Raw genomic sequence first — 24,800 nt, 5'->3', positions numbered from 1 at the left:
CAGCAAACAGACAGCAGATACTTAGTGTTACAGCAAACAGACAGCAGATACTTAGTGTTACAGCAAACAGACAGCAGATACTTAGTGTTACAGCAAACAGACAGCACCTGTCCTGATAGGTAGCATGTTGGAAAACAAAGGTTCTTATCCCCTGTTGCTCTGCAGATCATTACAGCGCTCTTCTTAGCATTCTATTTAACATCAAATTTGACTCCGTAATCAGAACAAACATTTAGCAACTGTTGAAATCCAGCACTGCTAGGAGAAACACTTGCCAGATCATCAGCATACATAAGATGGTTTACAATCACATGACCAATCACACACCCTGTTTTACGGACACTTAATCATCTGATAGATCATTCATATAGATATTAAAAAGGCATGGTGAGAGGAGCCCCCCCGGGCGGACTCCATTACCAACACCAAATGGCGCAGAGACTGCATTCCCCCATTTGATCCGCATGCTCTGGTTGTCATACCAATAAGCCAGGATCCTGGCTTATTGTTTATGAGTTATGATGGTTAACTCGGTCAAAAGCCTTCGAGGCATCAATGAAACCAATCAGAACAGTGGAATTATGTCTCCTATATGTTTCTACCATTTCCTTCAAAGCATAGATGCATAGCTCAGTACCATGCTTAGCCTTGAAGCCAAACTGGTTATCTGAGGTACATAAATAAGAACATAGTCTATCTAACAAAATTCTTTCCAGGACTTTGGATAAGACACTGGCTAGAGCAATTGGTCTCTAGTTATCCAAGCTCCCTACCTTGCCCGCTCTGTCCTTAATGACAGGGACCAAAGTAACAGTCAACATGGAGTCTGGCAACACACCATGAGTCATGAGGCCGGTAAAACAAATGGCAAGAAGAACTGCAACCTTCGGGCTTGCCAGTTTAAGGTGCTCTGCAGTGATTGGGTCAGAGCCGCATGCTTTGTTATCAGCTAGCTGTGCAATTGCTCGATAAACCTCTTTAGCTGAGATTCCCACTGCGTCACTTTTCACAACATTACCAACTTTGTAGGGGTCACTTTTAACACAATTAAGTATAGTAGAGTAATGTTGCTTCCACAACTCAGCTATGTTATGGGCTCCAGATACTCCCTCTATGGTACACGGTAACGACGTACTGGCCCTGTTCAGAGCTCTCACCTCCTTCCAGAAGCCGGTCACATCATTATGAAGGAGCTTTTCAGCCATCGAGTCCGCTCTCAATGTTTCTGTGTGTGTGTTGACATAACGAACTGCATATTTATATCTAGCATGTGTACGCTGTTTGAGATCCAGGACAGGCCCCTCTCTGGGCCTTCCTGCCCGGACCCAGGCCCCGAAAGCATTCTTGGCTTCAGCGTATTGATCAGCCACATGTTTATTCCACCCTGGCTTGACGTTGTGTCTCTTCCTAGAGTAGGTACAGCACGGTCTACTGGCCTCCCATACAGCTCCCACAATACAATCATACATGTTACAGAGGTCTTCACGTGAGAGCTTTCATTACAACCCACATCAACGCACAGAGTTGCCACTTTGGGTAGATATACATCACTCAATAGGACATCAGTTCTCCCATAGTACAATAGCCTATCCTCATTTGTGAGCTTGGACCAATCCACTTTAGTGGTACAGGCATTTTTAACCTCCTGAGACATCTCAGGGAGACTATCACAATCTAGTGACATTACAAAAGGAATGTGATCTGACATTACATTTCACACCCCTCATTTAATCCCTGCACTTGTCACTTCCATATATTGAATCAACTGAGGAAAAAAAGCTTAATTTTATTTGGCCTTCAAGGTCCTCTCTGAAAATAGGCCTGGGATGGCCTGCGTGCATGACATGAGCAAATTAAAACTGTGTCGTAGGGCTACACAAACTACACCAATGTCTCTTATTTGCTTCCATAGTATTCAGCCTTTTCAACATTTTCTTAAAAGCAACTAGAATTAAAGAGGCAATTTAATGTTGCTGTTTTCCTGCCAATCTACCGATTCACACTCCAGTCCATTAGGTGGCGGTAATGCACATTTTAGTTGGTTGCCAACCGCCAATAAACCTCAGAAGAAGAAGAAGAAGAAGAAGAAGAAGAAGAAGTTTTACACATGCCACTTTTCTCCTGAAAATGTCCACACTCCAGACACTGAAAACCTTCATCAGCCAGCGGCTCGCTGTCGCTGTGGAGGAGATATCTGGGCTGCTGGAAACAACAATCTCAAACTATGAAGAAGAGATCTCCCGCCAACGGAGGCTGCTCTCCAACGAGAGGTCCGGGTCCCAGATCGACACCGCAGGTATCTGATCCACTGCTCCGCTGAAACTCAGCAATATATCGCTATTCCTCTCTTCTACCTGTAAAGCAGCGGACTAGTTGTTTTGTCGTGTTTGATAAAAGGTCCTTTAGCTCCCGCGGCATCAATAGTTTAAGCATTCCCGGTCTTCAAAGTAAAACGGAAATGCAAACACACAGTAGGCTACTGTCCATTTGATCTTTGGTATATTACACAAAGGGTCTACTAAATCAATACAAGAGGAATTTGGCGTTATTTTATTACGAGTATGGGCAATATGGCCAAATTAGTGTTTCATGGTAAAGCATGATTTGATAACATGGTAAATATTACTTTACACTTTTCCTCTGACTTCAATTAACTAGTAGTTTCCTGCGGTGGCCTACTCCATTGGGGTTCAAGAGATAACTTGTAGAATCACAGATCACTATTAAGTTTAAGGCTCTCAAGTCATATTAAGAAGAACCGTAAATGAACTGCTTCTACAGAAGCTGGTCAGCTGTGAGCCGTGGCTCAGCTCCACCTGACTGGACAGGGTTTATCTGCTGCACAAAGTGTTTTTAAAATGTTCCTTTGTGTGGATTAAGATCATTAACTGTATGTAGTCTGTTTTTAAATCCAGTCCTCACCATCATCCAATCATGCTTTTCCTCATTTGTCCCGCTCTTTTCGAAGTTTTTTTTAATCTATGAATAATTGTAAAAAGTTACATTAGACTACCGAGTTGTTTTTTGTTTTTGTTTTCCGTACTACTGACCCTAGTGGACTCTAGGCCTGGATAGACTGAGTTGGAATGGAACCATCAACCATATAACACATGTTCTTCTCAGACCTGGAGTGATACTGAAAGTGTAAAGAAGGAATAATACTGCATAGCTTAGTGGTTCCCAAACGTTTTCAGTCAGGCCCTTCTTGGGTAATTGGAAGTATCTGTGAGCCCCCCGTAGCCTGGTTCCCACCAAGATTGGTAGGATTAATTATATATAGTTGTACAAACATTACATTTTCTCTACTAATAATAACAACAAGACACAAAGATCTAACTATAATTTTACATGTTTATCATAGATTGAACATGATCTTAAGTGCTTGTATTGGCAAATGACCCTGTGCCACTGTGAAATAATTAGGCCTAATTGAAACAAGCAGGCCTACCTCCTTGGATAGTAGATTTTTAATTAAAAAAAGTACTAGTACTGCAGGTTGCAAATAATCACATCACTATTCCATTCCTATTTCACACATAGCCTTCCTATCAATGACTTGACTTGTGGTTAGGGATGGGTATCGTGAAGATTTTAACGGTACTACTATTCTTACTCGATACTGCTTATCGATCCGGTACTTTAGCTGCATTTTTATCGGTTATTTTTTAAAAACTAACCAAATTAGAAACAGAATTAACATTGCTTTATTTAATGTATATGTTTTGCTACGTTGTACTTCTACCCCACTACAGGTACATGGTGTACTTTTCCTCCACTACATGTATTTAATACCTTTAGTTACTTCACAGATGTGGATGAATGATGTGAAATATAATCAAGTGTTGAATCAGACTTTAGTTTGCAGTATACAAAGTCATTCAAACTAGCTGCACCTTCACCAGCTTCAGTGTTTCCCCTATCATTGTCTTGGGGGGGGCCCTCCAACGGAGCCCCGCGCCCCCCCTGAAAATCAAGGTGTTTAAAAAATAAATAATAATAATTTTGTTATATATATATATATATATATATATATAGCACCAAATTGCAACTTATCTATATCTGTCACATTGAACATGTGCTCTTTTATTACATAAACACTTTAATTTGAAGTTGTGAGTTTAGTATTTTTGACCCTAAGAAACACTGATGCATTAATCAATAACAATAATCCTCTCTGCTCCAGAGGATTTAAAAATGCCACCCACTGTGCACTTCTCTGACAGAATAAGATGCCTTTTGGCCAGATGTTTGGACAGACTGCTCGTGTTACCAACAAACACTAATGGCAAACGAGCATTGTCCTTCTACTTCTGAACGCTCCGTTCTCCCGGCAGATCTGTTCACACCGCTGCAGCGTTTCTGTGAGCGAGCAGCCCCCCCGCACACGAGAGACGAGAGCGAGAGATCTCTCTCGTGGAGTGAAGTAGCGGAATAATGATATTGAAAGTTAGAAGCTGAGTTGGTTCAATAAAATGTGCAAGATGACGTTTATGTAGCAATAAGAAATGTATATGAAATCTATTATATATTTTTTATTATATCAAAGTGAAACCGAGTTTTACAACTTCTTCCCAAGCTTCACGTGCCCCCCCAAATCCAATCATTCGATACCATAACAGGACGGATGGTTTAGGAGTGATTGCATATGAACATACGGTGTTTGGGTGACTCGAGCGGACTGCCCAGGTATATCAAGGCTGCCTGTGTTTCTTCTTTTCGTCCAAGAACAAGGTGCCTTCACTGCCTAGTGGAGGCATGATGCTGCTGGGAACCCATGGGCCCCTATTTAGCAGGAGTTTGAGATAATTAATTCTGGAAGGAGCTACAGGGCTGCCTTGTGTAAGCAATGGTTACCAACACTTGATTGTCCATCTGCCAGTTGAAATGATCAACAAACAAACATATGGAGGCTTGTAAATAGTTGTTTGTTATTCCTGTAGCTCTTAACATGGTTAATGGTGTGTGACTAATTGGTTGGCTGTTTCTCTTTTTTTCTCAAAAGCAATCCTCTTCCATGGTAACCATAAAGTAACCCTATCTTTAACCTTAAGATACAGCTATACATCCTGGTTTCAAGACCACGGGAACATGTTTAACTCTTGTATAACCGCTTGTGTTTCTTTTATTTGCAGATATGCAACAAGCTTTTAAATTTCGAGTCGTCATCGATCACGAAATAAAGAAGATAACTTTTCAAAATGGCCTCCCCTCATCTGTGGAGGATTTGATTAAAGTGTTTAAACAAGCTTTTTCCATCACCACAGAAATAGGTCTTCAGTACAAAGATACTGACTTTGATGACTTCTTCACGCTAACCTCTACAAGTGACCTCAAGGACAAAGACACACTCAAGGTAGTGCACATTCCACCAGGCCTATTAAAGTCCACCGTCCCTCAGGAGCACAACCAGGACACATCTGACATGTCCCCGGTCGATGATCTGCCCTCTGTGGATTCACAAGATCCAGTAACTCACAGCCCCCTTGCCACGGACAGGCGTAACCTGTGGCCCGCCGTCTTTCCAATTCCCGTGTTCTCCTACAACACGGAGATGGCTTTGCAGCAGGGCAATGACATTTTTTTAAAAGACGGAACCCTGCTGACGTCACAAAGTGTGAAATCGGACATTCTGGAGCGCCTGGCTGAGGCCATGTTTTCCTACACAGCTTACCCCAATGATCCACAGAGGACCGCCGTTGCACATGCACTTATAGAGAGGCACCCCTGCTTGAGGGAGCCCGGCTCCTATAACGGATGTGACGGGTGGCAGCAAAGCCTAAAGTACAAATGTGCAAACTACCGGAGCAAACTTAAAGCCCATGGAAACCCTGAGCTGATGATCAATACGCTGAAACACAAGCAAGAGTGTGACAGGAAACCTGCCAAAAATATAAAGAAACCGAGGAAATCTGAGGTGAACTACTACCCCCCACACCCAGCCGGGGAAACTGAGGACAGCCTGGAGAATACAAGACTTGAGCTCATTGCAGCAAGCAAGTCCGGGGACGACAGCCAGGCGATGAATGACATGATGTCGAGAACGTACAGCTGCAGAAGACGGGAGGTGGTCGGCCAGTCCATGCAAGTGGCCCAGTTCCACGAGAGGTGGCCTGCCCTCTTCAGCCCTGCACAGGTACAGAAACTGGTTGAGTGGTCCTGCCGCACCCTGTGGTGTAGCACAGTGGGCTTTGTGAGAGACTCACTAAATGGGAATCTTAAGAAATGTTAGTGTCTATTTTTCCTCCAAACTTCATATCTGTTGAAAGTATTTCAGCCAGTGTTGGAATTCAAGTTTTTGTTTTACTCGATATTATTTCCCAGACACAGTTTTGTAATCGTACTTTAAAAAAAAAGAAAACTCACCCAACAAATGTTCCAATTGCAAATTCTACATTTGTTGTGTATTCCTGTTTGTTTATCCTCTTGAATCTCCCTGCCGCACTGCAGCCGCATCACACGCGGCCAGAGCTTCTCACGGACCCAGAGCACCAGCGTGTGTTTAATCTCATACCGCATGTTTTAAAGATTATTGTCATAAAAACATACGATAGAAGCACAAGTAATGAAATGCAGGAATGATGCCCCCAGGGCCTTTCTGCCAGAGGAAAGCCATTATTAAGCTTTTGGAAGAATGAATTGGGTTTAAGCACATATGGTCCTCCGACATCAAAGAAGCCCCATCAGCTGCTTAGAGATACTAAAAACAATAATGAGAGAGTAGAACAAGATAGACTTGAATTAAACAGACACACTTTCGTATGGCAACATCTGATATTATGGGAGAATATGCATATGTACATGTGTTTTGTGTCTATACATGCATACATTATGTATAGCCAGGTCTGGTTGATGAGGCTTATTTATAGTATTTGAGTATTTTTACAAAAAGAGTCGCAGAAACCTGAAAACGACTTCGGCAAGGCAAGTTTATTCATGTAGCACCTTTCGACACAAGTCGATTCAAAGTGCTTTACAGAAATGAAAGACATTAAGAAAGTGCAGTGAAAACTAATTATAAAACGGCATTTAAAAACAGTTGTTAAAAAGCAAAAGAAAACATGAATAACACGGGTAAAAATACATGATAAAAGTTACAGTGCATTTTAAGATATGAATAGTTCAATTAAAATAAAATATTCTTTGACACACAGGAAGCCAGTGTAAAGACTTCAGAACTGGACTGGTCCACTTTCTCGGTGTCAGTGACTTCCCCCCCCCACAGGGTGCTGTGGCAGGGAGGACACACAGTTAGCATGTAGCTCACCCGTTGTCAGCTCGAGACATGTAACTGGAACTTTGTTTGGTCGAGTCGGTGATACCAACTTACCAACATTTGTTTTTCTGGAGTATCTTATTACACTAAATGCGAATGTTCCTGTCCTGCTTCATGCACCCTTTTTATGCTTTCTGTACAAGAAGTTGACAAAATGCTCTCCTCCAGATAAATGAAGAGTTCCGAAGGTGCAACACTATTCCCCTGGAGTCGACGTTCATGTCTCAGCTGGACAGGTTCACGTCAAAGTTCCTGCAGCTGTTCAGCTCGAAGGGGGGAGCTGTTGGACAGCGCATGAAGGGCTTCATGACTGAACTCAGGCTGGTGAGGAAGGGGTGTAGAACCAAGACAAACAATGAATCCGGAGCGTTAGGTTTATTCCAATTCTCTTTGGTTTGAAGATAAACGTGTTCACCAAGCCACACGGTTCTGATTGTATTTCTGATCCACTGACTAACTGTAGGATCAGCATGTGTCCGTGGTGAAGAAGAGGGACGTGATTCTGAGGTGCCTCATAGAGTACCTGGGGGAGAGTGTGCCTGAGCTCATCTCTGACTACTACGTAAGTATTGCCCTTATTACTGTATTTTAAGGCGTGTTTGTATATATGTATAGATGAATGCATACACACACTTGCATATATGTTTATATATATATTTTATGCATATATAAAGGATTTTAAAACATTGTATTTTAGTAATCCTCTCACACACACTTCACACATAAATGGAATCGACCTTGAAAACGTGACCTCAAATGACTTTTTAAACAAAGTGCAAAATTCTAAGTAATTCCAAACACAAAAAAGATTGAAATAAACTAGGGCTGTCAGTCGATTAAAATATTTAATCGCATGATTGTCCATAGTTAATCGCAAATTAATCGCACATTTTTGATCTGTTCTAAATGTACCTTAGAGGGATATTTTTCAAGTTTTTAATACTCTTATCAACATATGAGTGGACAAATATGCTTTATGCTAATGTTTATTATCATTTGAACAATGATGAATATTAAACAACAACCTCTGAACATTACAAATATTCGCCTCAATTCAACCTGGAACCTCTCTCGTGTGTGTGTGTGTGTGTGTGTGTGTGTGTGTGTGTGTGTGTGTGTGTGTGTGTGTGTGTGTGTGTGTGTGTGTGTGTGTGTGTGTGTGTGTGTGTGTGTGTGTGTGTGTGTGTGTGTGTGTGTGTGTGTGTGTGTGTGTGTGTGTGTGTGTGTGTGTGTGTGTGTGTGTGTGTGTGTGTGTGTGTGTGTGTGTGTGTGTGTGTGTGTGTGTGTGTGTGTGTGTGTGTGTGTGTGTGTGTGTGTGTGTGTGTGTGTGTGTGTGTGTGTGTGTGTGTGTGTGTGTGTGTGTGTGTGTGTGTGTGTGTGTGTGGTGGATAGAGCGCTCCTCTGTTTTCATTTAAACGGCTCCTTATATCCGTTAGCGCAGCTAGCTAGCACCAGATGCTAACAACAACAATAATGCACGTAAGGTCTCTCTCTCTCTCTCGCTCGGGCCACACATACACACACCCTCCCGGTTCTCCCGATGGCCAGTTGCCACAAGCGGGCGGCAGGAGCGGGGCTGTCAGCATCAGCTTGTAGATGGTATTTTAAACTCGATGCGCTCTGAAACTACGGGGCGGCCGAGGAAAAAAAAAAAACTATGGAAACCACAGTTTTCTATACAGCAGACTACAACATGGATGCTCAATAAGAACGAGGGACTACTGTGAACTCATCTAGAGACTCTGCTCCGTGCTCTGATGCTGCTGCTTTGCTTTATGAACGTGGACAACAGAGAAACATATTCTTCAGGACCAAAGTTGGAATTGAAATAAAAAAGGAAAGTGAAACTTCTGCTCGTCCCCCTCTCCCTCCGGTCCACTTTAATACCAATGATCCCAATACGTATGATTGTATGAACTAAAGATCTTAAAATCAATACAGATGTATTTATTATAAACGTTAGTCCTTAACATCTATCACTGTTTATAAAACGGACAAGTCAAATCAAGCAATCTGATTGGTTCTTAGCCGTGATATACTGAGCGTATACCACGGGTAGAATTGTAAGTTACTTTTCACAACAAGTCAGTATCCCTCCGCGTCTGAGAAAAACAGTATACCGTTAGGCTGAAAAGCAAACTGCCTGCAGTTTGCTTTTCATACTGGAACAAGAAAGCAGCGGAGAAGTAACGGGGCAGAAACCCTCCTTTTTACGCAGCGGTCCAGACATACACATCAAACGGCAAAACATATTCAGTGTGCAGTTCCTTTGGCATCAGGGCAGGGATATCTAGATACTTTCCAAGGTCTGACATCATGAATTGAGCTACTTTTAAAGCAAGCAACGATGTTTTCAAATCTGTAATCAAAGAGGTCCGCAAAAATACTATCGGCCAATCAGATTGCTTGATTTGACTTGTCAGTTTTATAAATATATTTACATTTCTTCTGTTACGAAACAAACTTACAAAGCATAAAATGGAAACATTTAAGATTAACTTCGACCTCCGGGGGGTCTTACTATGGAGGAGTGGATTGAGCAGTGCCTATCTCCAGAAAGCACCTAAACGACGACATGCAGAGCTACGAGAAGAGCAGGTACACCAACTGGAAAAGTACCACCATTCAAAAGCTTTCTGATGCGGGTCTTGAAACAAAGCAGAGAAAGTATGACCGTTAGTGGCCACAGGTGCGAAAGCTCTCTCCAGAGCTGCTGGAAGCCAAATCTCGGGGACCGGAGAAAGTGGAGCAATATTCTCACCACGCCGAGCAGCAACCTAGAACAACCTCAACAAGTAACCACGTAAGCCATGCTACTGATGCTGGACAGGTTTTCAGTGGCTGCACAATAAACTGCAACATACAAATGAATGTAAATAAATAGCCAAATAATGAATCAACGCTCTCTGTCTAATATGTTCGCTAGCTGTTAGTGTTGTTGCATAGCAACCACCTCGCACTATGTTTCGCGCAGAAGGCAACGGAGGGACTATTTTATTTGGAACATCATTATTTACTAATAAAAACTATTTAAATTAGAGTGTGTATTTCTTTTTCATATTGCCACACTTGGTAACCGTTTTATAAAAGCAATAGCTCACTTCAGGCCGTGATATATGCTCATTATATCACAGCTAAGGGGGTTGTCGACCCTCCGCGTCGGGCCGAACCACGCCCCTTAGCTGTGATATAATGAGCATATACCACGGCCTGTCGTGAGCTATTGCTTAAGTATATCACCATTCAAACATCTTTTAGAAGTTGAACAAACCCCACACAGCTCAGTAAAGACTGAAATGTTGACTTTATTTGATCATTTCAGTAAAAACTAACGTTCATATTTCTCTCTTTGATTATAATACTGATGAACGTTCAAAACAAAGCACTTAAAAAAGATTAATAAGCACCGTAACTTTCATGATATCATTTCTCCGTCATAATCGTTTGTTTCCGTGAACGGCCGACTGTTGAGTGACGGCAAATGCTATGGCTGCAATGCATTGTGGGGCAGCACTTTCTCCTCTCCTTTCGATTAGGGAGGTCCAGTGGTTCCTAAGCTAAAGGAGGTTATGAAGGAAGTTTGAAACCTCCTTTCCTTTCATCTAGAGAATTGGAACGGCACTTATCATGGCTGCCACTGAGGGACTTCCGGGTCATTTCACTCCGTTAGGAAGGTTCCTAAACTAAATGACTATTGGAACGCAGCCCAAGACTGTCCCTTTTTAATCCTGTAGCCCCTCCCACTTGGATCGACCTTTTGAAGGGGAAATACAATTTATACAAAATAATACAATTCCTGCTTCTTACATTGAGTCATTATTTGAAATGGATTACATTAATTATTTTAAGTTTGCATGTTTTCTTATTTCAAAGCTTGTCAACTGCAATATAAGATTGTATGTATGCATCAGGCGGCTTTGGCATCAGGTGGCTGTGGCTCAGTGGATAGAGTGCTGGACTTCAGGGGGTAGCAAGTTTGAGTCCCACTGCAGTCAGCATGTCGTTGTGTCCCTCAGACACTTCACCCCAAATTGCTCCTGTGGGGATTGTCCACAGTATTGAGTATGTAAGTCGCTTTGGATAAAAGCATCTAACAAGTAACACGTCATGTAATGTATGTTTTTCTAGAGAACAGCAGAGACGAAAGTGCATCAAGACCTTCAAGCAGAAAGTATGAGGATCTATGTCTGCCAGCAGCCAGATGCAGTGGGCATCATCATTGATGGAACTCCAGTGATGACAGATCTGGATAACTTGCCCAAAGCCTGCTGCCTTCTCCTTGGCCTCACATATGCCCTAAATCTGGATTATCCTCCCAAATTTGCCAAGACTTTTGAAGTCTTTCAAAGACTATTTGTAGGACTTGATATGCTTCAACCAAAGCAAACCTCCAAGTTCATCAGCCTGAAAAACAAACTCTTCACCTAGACAATTGCTGTGTGCTTTTTACTTTGTCAAGTCTCCGTTTTTACAAGTGTATAACCTTTAGGAGCTGTGAAGGTGTCTGGATATTTGACATTAAGGATCGCACTGCAGGTTCGTAGTTCACATGTAGTGTGTTAAAGACTAAGGATTAAAACATTGATCTGAATTTAAGAATTTTAAGCAACTTAAAACTGACAAATTGCAAAGGGAACATTTGGCATTTTTCCACAAGTATGGTTGTGAAGCCTTAGTGCGCATCCTCCTTTAACTTAATCGAGCAAAACAATGAAACCAGCAGCTTTCAGGGCTTAGAGCTCTGGATCGAACAGTTCTCAATTCAGATGCAAGCTCAAAAATGTAGCTTAATTATTTTATGACTTTCTCTTAGGGGGAAATAATACTGAGATTAGTGTTAACCTTTTCCAAAGAATTACTGCTTTTTATTCATTTATTTTTTAAATGCACATTTAGGTCTAGGGGGTGGCTGGAGAAAAGTCTTACTACGAGTTTACAATTCTCAAACAAAATGAAAGGTTTCAAGATGTTTGTGTTGTAGAGTTCTCACAGACTTTCACACTCATGCTTTATCACTCAATTCTGAATAATCTAATGAGAATGATGTAAAAGGGTCTGTAGGATTTAAAAAGAAACAACATTGCAGGTTTTGTTTTTTCTTACTTTTCTCTGATGGAAATAAAAGCAATATCATGGTTAGCACGTAATATTGTCTATTTTTTATTAATACATTAAAACTATTAATGTCCTTGTATTTTGCCCCGTATATATTATAACATATTGGATGGCTTGGATAGAAATACCTACGGTCAAAAATCATTAAAACCATGAACCACCAATCATTGAATATGTTTTCGCTCTAGTGAGCCATAACTATTCGATATCGTTTATCAACTAGATAACTTAAATCCTAATTTAAATTCTGCTCAGTATGAATGTCATTGCTAATATCTGTACAGGAGGTAGCAGGGTTCAAAGATTGGGTACATGACTACTGAGTCCATTTGAACTCAACCACGTTATTGACATTGTCTGAGTGTCAGGGCCACAATCCAGGGTGAAACACCAAAGGTCCAGGAGTACATCAGGAAGATGGCCACGAGATGACCGTTTTATGGAATAGTTTTGTAAGTTGCTGCAGTGAACACGAATATTCCGTCAGGCCTTCTCCAGTCACCACTTGTCACATCTTTACCTCCTGCACATACAGATTGGTAAAATAAGCAAAGGCCAGACAAAAAAAGGACGTACATGCATGGACATATCTGCCTGGTTACATTATGCTTTATTGTTTTACTTTTTTCATTTTCTGGTGAACTCATTGCATTAGCCACACGTTTAATTAAGTGTATTGTGTAAGACAACAGAACAATGTAAACTTTCAAAATATGAAACCAAGATATTTAGTATTAACATGTGTCCTTTGCTCAGTTTTTGAAAAAAAGAAAACCTGCCTTTCATTAATCATATTCAGACAGTAGACCAACAACTAGAGAATGCAATTCCTGAAAAAATTGCTAGTGGGAATGCTTTATGCTGAAAAGCTGACGCTGAATTGCTATGCTGAAATTTAATGTGTAAGAAGAAAGTGAAGAATTTAGATTGAAATGAAGATTGGGGGACGATTGGACCATGTCGATTGGACTTACAGCGACATCGTATTTCATGGCGAGTGGTCTGTCGCCATGGCAACGGCATTTGATGACACCCCATAATACGCTTAGATGCGTTGATGGCTGCATGGTTACCAAACCTGTGAAGTTTTGAAGTGTTTGGAGTATTTTCACTGAAGTTATGAGAAAACCGTGTTTCAGGGCGAGCATTGTGTTGCCATGGCAACGGCATTTGAAGAAACCCCATAATTGACGTAGAGCTGTTGAGGGCTGGACCGGTGATATACAAGCGAAGTTTTGGGGGACGATCGGACCATGTCCATTGGACTTACAGCGACTTCATGGCAAATGGTCTGTTGCCATGGCAACGTCATTTGATGACACCCCATAATACGCTTAGATGCGTTGATGGCTGCATCGTTACCAAACCTGTCAATGTGACATCGTGTTCCATGACACATGTGTTTATATTTGAGCTAACGACGACAGCTGTGTGTCACCAATAATGTATAAAATAGGTGGAACATGTTGAAGTCAGTATGAAGTCTCCATCAGACAGAAAAGACTAGGCTCAGACAGTCTGTTAAACTCCAGTGGCCACGTCGTTAGCTCAAACACCAACACCTGTGTGTGATGACATCATCGTGTTCCATTACACAGGTGTTTATATGTGAGCTAACGAGCTGTGCAGAGATCACAGGTTTCCATTGTTCGGAATGAGAGATAAACCTTTTTAAACGTTTTGTGGAAGAACCGTAACAGATATCTGTGAAATTTCAAAACGTGAAGCATGTTAAGGAAGTTGAGTATCTGAAGTGTAATTTGTGTGTACTTTCGGGTTAATAATGTGGCCTTTTGGCAGTTTAATTAAAGGTGTGCGGCTGCTGCTGTGAGGAAATATCAGCCTGAAATTACAATGGGCTTTAATGGAGGCATGTTGAAAGTTTTTGTCACTTCATGTCCTCAAGAGGCATTTTTTTTTAATTGTTTTTGTTAATTATTTGTCATTTTTGAAGCTACGAGTTTTCCTACGTTTGTCATGAAAAAGTATGTCTCAGGAATGTAGGGCTTGGGAATTATGGCAGTTTTTAACTGTGATAATAATAGTAGTAATAATAATAATAATAATAATATAATTTTATTGAGAGGCCCACAATGTATTTGAACCACACTAAGTGCTTTGGTGATACTAAATCAGACATAAAGCTACTTGCCAAATGACAAAAAAACAACAACTAGTGGTAGGGTGTTGAATTTTGGCCATGACAGTTAAAGTCTGGTGAGTCTTAATGTTGTCATGCATTGCATTGCCTGACCCAAATAATTGAAATAAACATCATATTCTATATTGTTTGTATTCTAGGCAGCTACAGCAGGCTCAGGGAAGCAGCCCCCTGCTGTCCTGCAATAGTCCATCTAAGATGAGGGAGACAAATCCATAGAAAATATCTCTGAGTCAGACACAGATGAAGCAGAAATGTCAGAGTCCAGAGCAGCACCATGTTCAGAAACAGTGCTCTCTGATGATGACCAAAATGAGGGAGAGATGGAATGAGTAACCAAAAACCGAAAAGAAACGAACAAAATCCGCCATTATCCGGCAAATTTTGGCGCACAATTTTGGCGCACAATTTCGGCGCACGCTTCGCACGCGGGCGACCGCCAGACCGCCACGACGACTCAGAAGGTGCCCTTTTTGTTTCTCTTGAGCACCTGCCCCTATAAATGTCTGTGCACGCCACTGATTAGTATGAGGGGCCGTGTAGGCCAAAATTCAAACTCACCTCGCACACACACTACTGAAAACATCTGGCCTTGCACACACACTACTGAAATACTCTCACGTTCACTACTGAACACCTCACACACACACACTGCTGAAAATTAAGCCTCACACACACACTATTGAAATCCTCTCACATTCACTATTGAACACCTCACACACACACACTACTGAAAATTAAGCCTCACACACACACTACTGAAAACATCTGGCCTTGCACACACACACTACTGAAATCCTCTCACGTTCACTACTGAACACCTCACACACACTACTGAAAACATCTGGCCTTGCACACACACTACTGAAATCCTCTCACATTCACTACTGAACACCTCACACACACACTACTGAAAATTAAGCCTCACACACACACTACTGAATTCTCTCACATTCACTACTGAACACCTCACACACACACTACTGAAAACATCTGGCCTTGCACACACACTACTGAAATCCTCTCACATTCACTACTGAACACCTCACACACACACTACTGAAAATTAAGCCTCACACACACACTACTGAAATCCTCTCACATTCACTACTGAACACCTCACACACACAATACTGAAAATTAACCTCACACACACACTCCTGAAAAACATTTTACTGAAAGGTTCTCAGTAGGGAATGTGCATGTATTTCACCTATCTGTGTGTGAGGGGATTCTTGCTGTAACGGAAGTCATTCTAATGTAACGGAAGTCAGTGGTCTCTTTGCTAGCCCCGTTAGCTTCATTAGCTCCAGGCTGCTACTCCGAAGTGGTTGTTGTGTTGATGCCTGGTGGAGTATTCTTCATTGAAATATCGCACTTATCATATGGCTCTGCGGTTCAAACAGACCGTCCATGAATGCAGTTTATTCGGTAAGTGAAATTCAAGCACTTTATTTCTTACTTGTCTTTTTATTCAGCTAACAAGCGAGACGAAGCTACATCTGTGCTAACGATGCTATCCGTAGCATACAAGTTAAAACATAATGGAGAAGTGTAAAACATTAAGAAGGATTATACTGTAAAACATAAGGCTTCTCTGTGAGGTTGGTAAAATAAGGTCATGCTTGTACATTAGTTAACTTGCTAGTTAGGTAACTGTATGCATTGTTATTGTTAATTTAAAATAGCTATGCTCGACGATGCAGACAGCTAGCGTCACATTAGTGTTGAAGAGCAGAGTACTGTATGAGATTAACCTCACTATAAGATCTGTGTATCTGAAAAATATGAATCTCACATTTCCAGTTGGTTCCAGAAATAACGTTGACGTAGATATTGCAATATGGTTTGAAACTAGCTGGAAATAAGGTCTGTGGTTGAGACACATTTAAAAGATGGGTCACGTTTTGTTCAGCCGGATAATATCCCAACCCAGTCTCACGGCATTTCGTGTTCACCATCACGATTTGCCCCTTTTTTTCGTGTTGTACAGCACGATTTTAAAAGCAATGTATTTCTACTGGTAACGTGTTTCGTGCCTGCAGGCTGCAGCACGTCTTTTTCTCCGGTCGGGTCGTGGAAGACCAGAAGCTGTGTGGTTCATAAAAACATGTTCTTACTCAATATCAAGCCACAAGTATTGCTTTTATTTTAAATCGTATAATTTCGAACTTTTGTTGCCGTCTGTGAGGAAAATAAATGGGGCTCAGAGCCTCAGGATACTGAAATCTGTATTTTTAAATATTTCTTTCCTTCTAATTTATTATTCTTTTCAAAATAACACACTGTTATTTACTCACCAATAACACACAATTATCCTTGCTTTTATTTATTGGTTTAATTCCATAATCTCGGGCTTTTTTGGTGTCCGTCAGGAACTGAATTTCAAAATAAAAATAACCGGAAACAGACATAGGCCTATAAGGGACATTTCGAACATCATTGCGATTGTCAACATTTCTGAGTTTAGGATGGCCGAAGACACTACACTACCCATAATCCCCAGCTATCGTTTAGGACTACAGTCCTTACACAGAGCGTCAAACAGCTGTGTGAAATGAAACGAAACCACGCCAGATTATCCAAAACTGGAATCGAACACCCCTCCAGAACTACACACTACACTATTGTGTTTCGCAAAATGTTCAATGGGACGTCTCTACTGAACGTTTTCGTTTTTCCCACAATTAGAAGTTGCCATTATTAAACACATTGGTGTTATCAAATGTAAAACATATAATTAATAAATGGGTGAAAATCGCTTGTGTCCATAATGCGCAGCATTAATATATACCCACATGACAGCTCATTGCTACTTTGTAATTCTACTCCACTACAAAAGAGGTTAACCTGGTATTTTTACTCCACTGCATTTATTTGAGTTACTTTGCAGATTCTGATTAATTATGTGAAATATATAAATAACCCTTAAATCAGACTTTAGTTACACCTGAGTAAAATTCAGGTAAGGTCAAGTGCCAACAATCAGGAGAGATATTTGATAGTTGGTGCTTGAGAAGACTAAACATGTATCTGCAATTGACATGAATGGAAACAAGTAATAAAGTATATTAATTACTCGTTATTCTCTACTAATAGTTCATTAAAGACTGTATATTATGGCTATTTTGCACATCCCTTTCAAGATTTTCAAAGGTTTATTGACATATCATACACAACTACGGTGTAGTTATGCAATGAATGAAAAACTTGGGTCACAGGTTCCTCAACAGTGCATTACAAGACATCTATCAATATGTGTGTACCTCCACCATTAAACTGTCATATTCTGCACATTTCTTATTCTATCTACATACATAAGAGTATTTTGTGTTTTGACGTGGTCTTCGTGTTCAGCGGAAGGAGGAACCTATTGCGGTGAGCACGTTGTAACTTCCGGTTGTTGTTGTTGTTGTTGTCATCTCCGGATACTTCCCTCCATTCACAAGCGTAATTATCACACCTGTTAAACCCTCTATATATGCTCTCCCATATCAGCTGTCTTCCAGGTGTCAACGCGCAACCCTCCTCCACCCCTTCGCCTCCTGCTTCCAACTCAGGGCCAAGCTCAACCTTCTCCCTTCCAACCGGACCTAACCACTTATCACCACCACCAGGTCTAGACCCAGGGGGGTTAATCGGAAACGGTTCTTCCCTTCCCGAATGATGTCCTACAAAACCTGGGCCTAATCGCCAAAACACATTTCATCCACCTGTTATAAACTGTCATCATTATGTTTCATTTATATAATGTGACGATAATAAACATGTATTCCATACATCACGTCTCTCCTGATTGAACTGATTGTAGCATCCCCAGGACCGTCTCCAGCTTAGAATTCCCCATATTACTGGAGATATCCTGATGGAGTTTTTTCACTTCAGTCAAAATATTCATGTGTATGCTGTTTTCGACACAAAGATGCATTACATCTACAAACAGAGCATACAATGACAGCACATGATACACTTTTGATGTTTGTTTCATTTCTGAGGTAATGTTATAGAATGTTTCGGAAAATGAAGATTCCAGGACCACTTTAAATGTTTCGTTTACAATCGTTTCCCAATGACCCGGAATAGTACTGCCAGAACGAACGATATCCAAAATGTCTTCCAGTTTACAAACTTCAGCCATTCTTTTTACACAGGGGTCACTACTCGTTCTGTTTTCAATCGTCCTCATCACCACACTTATTAAAAGGGTATTGACTACATTCTGATCAATATATACAGAGCGTTTTGCATAGTAGTTTCCCATTTTTATTTTACTTTAAAGAGAAAAAGTCAATGTATCGAACAAGTCCCTGGCTTCAGTCAACTGCTGGTTATTAGGCTTCTTCTTCTCCATCCAACTGGGCATGGATCTTTTCAAGTCTCTCCTTGAGGCGTCTGCAATTTTTGAGATTGTGAAGAAAAGCCTCCGAAGCGCCTTAGATCCTCCAATCATCCGTGAAAATGTCTTTATCAATAAGAGTCTGGTCGATCTCAGTAATGAAGTACCGATGTATCACCCTCTCCACAATATCAACCAACACCGATTTCACTGTGTCCATAAACAGAGATGTTTTGGCCCAAGGAGCAACATCAGCAGCAGTAGTATTGCAAGATTCAGGTGTCCAAAATGGTGGTGATGATGGTAGTCTAGGAGTCTGTTCCTGGCTGCAACTCGCGGGCCGAGTCTTGGTTTTTCTCTGCTCCATGGCTAGTTTACAACGGTCGTCTTAGTGGGGTCCTTCGTTTTAGATGATTTGCTGAGTGGAGGGTCGGGGCTTATTGCGTTGAATGGGTAACAGGACCACTGAGCGGAAGGAGGAACCTATTGCGGTGAGCACGTTGTAACTTCCGGTTGTTGTTGTCATCTCCGGGTATCCCGTGTGCCTGTTCTGTTGCTGATAGCTTATTAACTTAAACTTAATCGATCGTTTTAAAACTCTTGATCACGGCAACTGCCTGACGTTGTAATCACACGTTACTACAGCTTAAGCACTCACAACTCTCCTTCTCTTAGCGACTGTAACTGTAACTCCACAGTTGCCTACACTCTTTTCGGGTTTGCTAACGGTAGCTACTTTAGCTTGATAGCTAGCCATGGCTCTTTCCCCACCCTCTGGTGCTATTTCCTGCTCTTCCTGTCTCATGTTTGGTTACTTCCCTACCTCCTTTACTGGTAAGGATACATGTGTTAAATGTAGTATAGTTGTTAGGTTGGAGGCGGGAATCATAGCCATAGAAGCCCGGCTCCGCATCTTAGAAAGTAACTCAGCTAAAGTAAAGCCCATGTTAGCATGTGCGGATCGGCAAAAGGTAGCTCCTCTTAGCCGTCCCCCGGCAACTCCCGAGCAGCAGGGAGACTGGGTGACTGTTCAGAAGGGGCATAACGCGAAACCCGCAGGTCCCCACCAACCCGTTCACGTATCTAACAGATATTCCCCACTCAGCGAGACACCCGCTGAGAAGCCAACTCTGGTTATTGGTAGCTCTATTATGAGACACGTGAATTTAGAGACCGAAGCCTCCACAGTCACATGCATTCCGGGGGCCAGAGCAGGCGACGTTGAGGTGCATCTTAAACTGCTGGCTAAAAATAAACATAAATACGGTAGGATTGTTATTCACGTCGGTGGTAATGATGTTCGTCTACGCCAATCAGAATGCACCAAACTTAATGTGGAGTCGGTGTGTAGTTATGCTAAAACAATGTCGGACACCGTAATCTTCTCTGGTCCCCTCCCCAATCTGATCAATGATGACATGTATAGCCGCATGTCATCATTTCAGCGCTGGTTGTCTTGGTGGTGCCCAGCAAACAATGTGGGCTTCGTAAATAATTGGACAGCCTTCTGGGGAAAACCTGGTCTGATTAAGAGAGACGGCATTCATCCTACTTTGGAAGGTGTAGATCTCATTTCGGCAAACATTTCAGGGCTTTGTGGACGTAATCCATCACAAACTGGAGTTGAGACCAGGAGGCGGAGTCGCAGTCTTGCACGCTTCTCTGCGCTCTCTCCTAGGCAGTCATCCATAGGAATCCCGAACCCAATAAAATACCCAATATTAGCGGTGTGTGTGTCTGCCCAAGGACAATTTAAGGTAAAACCTAATAGAGGTGTCAGACATAATAACCTAATAAAAGTAAATGTAACAACAACTACAGTGCAACAAAACGGGAAGATTAAATGTGGTCTCTTAAACATAAGATCTCTAGCATCTAAAGCAATATTGGTAAATGATTTAATATCAGATTATAATATTGATATATGCTGTCTCACTGAAACTTGGTTGAGACATGAAGAATATGTCAGCATAAATGAGGCCACTCCACCCAGCCATATCAACACTCATATTGCTCGAGGCACGGGCCGAGGAGGTGGAGTTGCAGCAATCTTTGACTCAAGTTTACTTATCAATACTAAACCAAAATTAAATTATACCTCCTTTGAAAGCCTCGTTTTTAGTCTTACGCATCCGACCTGGAAAACTTTGCAGCCAATCTTATTTGTTACAGTGTATCGTGCACCAGGTCCTTATTCAGAATTCTTATCAGAGTTTTTATCAACTTTGGTTCTTAAAACAGACAAAGTAATTATCGTAGGTGACTTTAATATTCATGTTGACGATGATAAAAATAGCCTTACTGTTGCATTTAACTCTATATTAGATTATGTTGGTTTCTGTCAGAGTGTAAATAAACCAACCCACTGCTATAATCACACTCTCGACCTTGTTCTGACTTATGGTATTGAAATTGAGCAACTATTAGTCGAACCGCATAATCCTGCTTTATCCGACCATTTCTTAGTAACTTTTTTAGTACTATTACGAGACTACAAAGCATTAGTCAAAAGCTCTTGCAGCAGAAACCTATCTGTTAGTGCTATAGCCACATTTAAGGAAGAGATTCCACCAATACTTAACTTGATAGCATGTCTGCATGTAGGGGAGGAAATGTATACAAAATGTACACCACCCCAAATTGATCATGTTGATAGTGCTATAGATGCGCTGCGAATAAAATTAGACTCTGTTGCTCCTTTGAAAAAGAAGAAAATAAAACAACATAGATTAGCTCCATGGCATAATGCCGAAACCCGCAAAATAAAGCAAAAGTCTAGACAACTTGAAAGGATATGGCGTTCCACTAAACTTGAAGAATCTCGTTTAATTTGGCATATTACTCTCAATGAATATAAGAAAGCACTGCGTAAAGCAAGAGCAGCCTACTACTCTTCATTAATAGATGAGAATAAGAATGATGCAAGATTTCTCTTCAGCACTGTAGCCAGGCTGACAGAGAGCCACAGCTCCATTGAGCCTTCTATTCCCATAGCACTCAGTAGTAATGATTTTATGTGCTTTTTTAACAATAAAATTGTTACTCTTAGAAACAAAATTAATGACCTCTTGCCTTTGACCAGTATATTGTTATCAACAGCTCCCGGAAACGTAAGTTCTAATATTACACTAGATAGTAAACTAGAATGCTTTTCAGCCATTAACCTTGAACTATTACATTCAATGATTCTCTCTTCTAAACCATCAACGTGCATGTTAGACCCAATTCCAACTAAGCTGTTGAAGGAAGTTTTTCCATTAATTAGCACTTCTTTATTAAATATTATGAATATGTCTTTATTATCAGGCTATGTTCCACAATCATTCAAAGTAGCAGTGATAAAACCGCTTCTTAAAAAGCACAACCTCGATCCAGAGGTTTTAGCCAACTATAGACCTATTTCTAATCTTCCGTTCCTCTCAAAGATTCTTGAGAAAGCGATCGCAAAACAGTTGTGTGATTACTTAAAAAACAATGATTTATTTGAAGATTTTCAGTCTGGCTTTAGAACACATCATAGCACAGAGACAGCTCTGGTTAAAGTCACAAATGATATTCTAATAGCCTCAGACAAGGGACTTGTCTCTATTCTTGTTTTGCTCGATCTCAGTGCTGCATTTGATACTATCGACCATGATATCCTATTGCAAAGACTAGAGCACTTAGTTGGCATACAGGGAACTGCTTTAGGCTGGTTTAGGTCCTATCTATCTGAACGCTCTCAGTTTGTATGTGTTAACGATGAATCTTCCACGCAAACCAAAGTTAGCCATGGAGTGCCACAGGGCTCAGTGCTCGGACCTATTTTGTTCACATTATATATGCTTCCGTTAGGCAATATTATAAGGAATCATTCTGTAAACTCTCATTGTTATGCGGATGATACTCAACTATATTTATAAATCAAGCCTGATGAAATTAATCATCTAAATAAAATTCAAGACTGCCTTAAGGACTTAAAAACGTGGATGACCTTAAACTTTTTGATGTTAAACACGACCAAAACTGAAGTTATTGTACTTGGCCCGAAGAATCTACGAAACAAATTATCTAAAGATATACTAACTATGGATGGCATTAATTTGGCCTCCAGTGAGACTATAAGGAATCTTGGTGTTATATTTGATCAGGATTTATCCTTTAACGCCCACATAAAATCAATTTCAAGGACCGCCTACTTCCATCTACGTAACATTGCAAAAATCAGGCATATCTTGCCTCAAAACGATGCAGAGAAACTAGTCCATGCATTTGTTACTTCTAGGCTAGATTATTGTAACTCTTTATTGTCAGGGAGTACCAAGAAGTCAGTCAAGTCGCTTCAGCTGATTCAAAATGCTGCGGCTCGTGTACTAACCAGAGTTAGGAAAAGGGACCACATTACGCCTGTTCTGGCTGCCTTACACTGGCTCCCTTTAGAACACAGGATAGAATTTAAAATTCTTCTTCTCGCCTACAAAGCCCTTAATGGGCAGGCGCCATCTTACCTTAAAGAACTCATTATACCCTACTGTCCTACTAGGGCATTGCGTTCCAAGAATGCAGGGTTGTTGGTTGTTCCTAGAATCTCCAAAAGTACAATGGGAGCCAGAGCCTTTTCTTATCAAGCTCCACATTTGTGGAATCAGCTTCCAGTTTGTGTTCGGGCGGCAGACACCCTATCCGTTTTTAAGAGTGCGCTTAAGACCTTCCTTTTTGATAAAGCTTATAGTTAGGGCTGATTAGATTCAGCCCCTAGTTTTGCTGATATAGGCTTAGCTGATATAGCGCTGGATCTTGAGTCGTGGCTGTGGTCCTGGATGGATATCCTCGTGGATTCATCTTCCTATTATACACACATGCATTTCCAAACATTTGGACTACCTATGTTGCAAATGTATTATCTTTTCAATGTACACACGGCATCTATTGCACGTCTGTCCGTCCTGGGAGAGGGATCCCTCCTCTGTTGCTCTCCCTGAGGTTTCTCCCATTTTTCCCTTTAAACTGGGTTTTCTTTGGAAGTTTTTCCTTGTACGATGTGAGGGTCTAAGGACAGAGGGTGTCGTATTGTCATACTGATATTCTGTATAAACTGTGAAGACCACTGAGACAAATGTAACATTTGTGATATTGGGCTATATAAATAAACATTGATTAAGTACCAGTTCTATCTACTTTAAACAATTAAAAAGACAAAATCAACTACATTTATTGATATACCAATCTTTATTTTTGGGGCCTCTTCTTCTTTTAAATTAAACTTTCAGACATGAGATATTGAAATACAGTAATAGTTTTGTCTATTTAAAAAAGAATGAGCCATTCCTTACAGTTAACTTCATATTTCTTATTGTCTAAAGCATTTATGACACACATTTCCCCCTCATATTCACAGTGTGGATCAATTGAGACAGCGTGCAGAGACTTTGGGAGAAACCTCAGCGTGACGGATGTCCTGTCTGTGGGTTTGGCTGGAGAAGGTGGAGAGGTCTTTCTCTGGGATGAGGACGTGGCCTGATGGAGGAGGACGTGGCCTGATGGAGGAGGACCAGGCCTGATGAAGAAACCCCCTAACTGCATCTGTGAGCCCATACTGGGCTCAGCTGCCACAAACAAATGATGGTCCTGTTTGACTTTGTGTTCACAATAAAAGTGTAGTTTCTTAGTGAATGTCCTGTATTGGTCTTTAATCTGAAATCAGCTTTTCATTTTCTTCTTGACCCTCTGAGAAAACGGTGAGGCAGTTGTGTCCTTCAGGTATGTCCTTTCCTAACAGAAATGACAAGAAACATATGACATTATTGCAGAGCAAGTGTGTTATTTATGAAATGTTTGTTTATTTAGCGGCTATAGAAATAATGTATTTTTTAAATGTCAATGTGTTTTTTTAATTCATCACTTTGTACTACAAAGATAATCAGATTATGAATGAA

General features: G+C 41.0%; 1 protein-coding gene across 3 annotated transcripts; it reads left to right on the top strand.

Annotated features, from left to right (window-relative positions):
* Positions 1 to 2,070: 2,070 nt before the first annotated feature.
* Positions 2,071 to 24,537, top strand: LOC117462893 (uncharacterized). 3 transcript variants are annotated; one of them, XM_071206328.1, is made up of 5 exons: positions 2,071 to 2,296; positions 5,133 to 6,133; positions 7,442 to 7,597; positions 7,737 to 7,835; positions 24,263 to 24,537. In XM_071206328.1, exons 1-5 carry the CDS (start codon positions 2,128 to 2,130, stop codon positions 24,383 to 24,385), a joined length of 1,548 nt encoding a protein of 515 aa, XP_071062429.1. In that variant the 5' UTR covers positions 2,071 to 2,127; the 3' UTR covers positions 24,386 to 24,537. The 3 variants fall into 3 exon arrangements, with proteins under 3 accessions (XP_071062429.1, XP_033961150.1, XP_033961149.1); XM_034105259.2 differs by lacking the exon at positions 24,263 to 24,537 and adding an exon at positions 11,402 to 12,412 and having other exon boundaries at positions 5,265 to 6,133; XM_034105258.2 differs by lacking the exon at positions 24,263 to 24,537 and adding an exon at positions 11,402 to 12,412.
* The last annotated feature ends 263 nt before the right edge of the window (positions 24,538 to 24,800 follow it).

This window comes from Pseudochaenichthys georgianus, chromosome 17, assembly GCF_902827115.2.
Source record: "Pseudochaenichthys georgianus chromosome 17, fPseGeo1.2, whole genome shotgun sequence".
NCBI lineage: Eukaryota > Metazoa > Chordata > Actinopteri > Perciformes > Channichthyidae > Pseudochaenichthys > Pseudochaenichthys georgianus.
Note: the sequence above shows the minus strand (reverse complement) of the source record. Positions and strands in the feature narration are given on the sequence as shown.

Excerpts from the sequence above, each read along its gene's own strand:
- LOC117462893 (XM_034105258.2), top strand. The coding sequence starts at position 2,128 with ATGTCCACACTCCAGACACTGAAAACCTTCATCAGCCAGCGGCTCGCT. Across the intron at positions 6,134-7,441 it reads CCCTCTTCAGCCCTGCACAG|ATAAATGAAGAGTTCCGAAG; the intron begins GTACAGAAACTG and ends GCTCTCCTCCAG. Across the intron at positions 7,598-7,736 it reads TCATGACTGAACTCAGGCTG|GATCAGCATGTGTCCGTGGT; the intron begins GTGAGGAAGGGG and ends GACTAACTGTAG.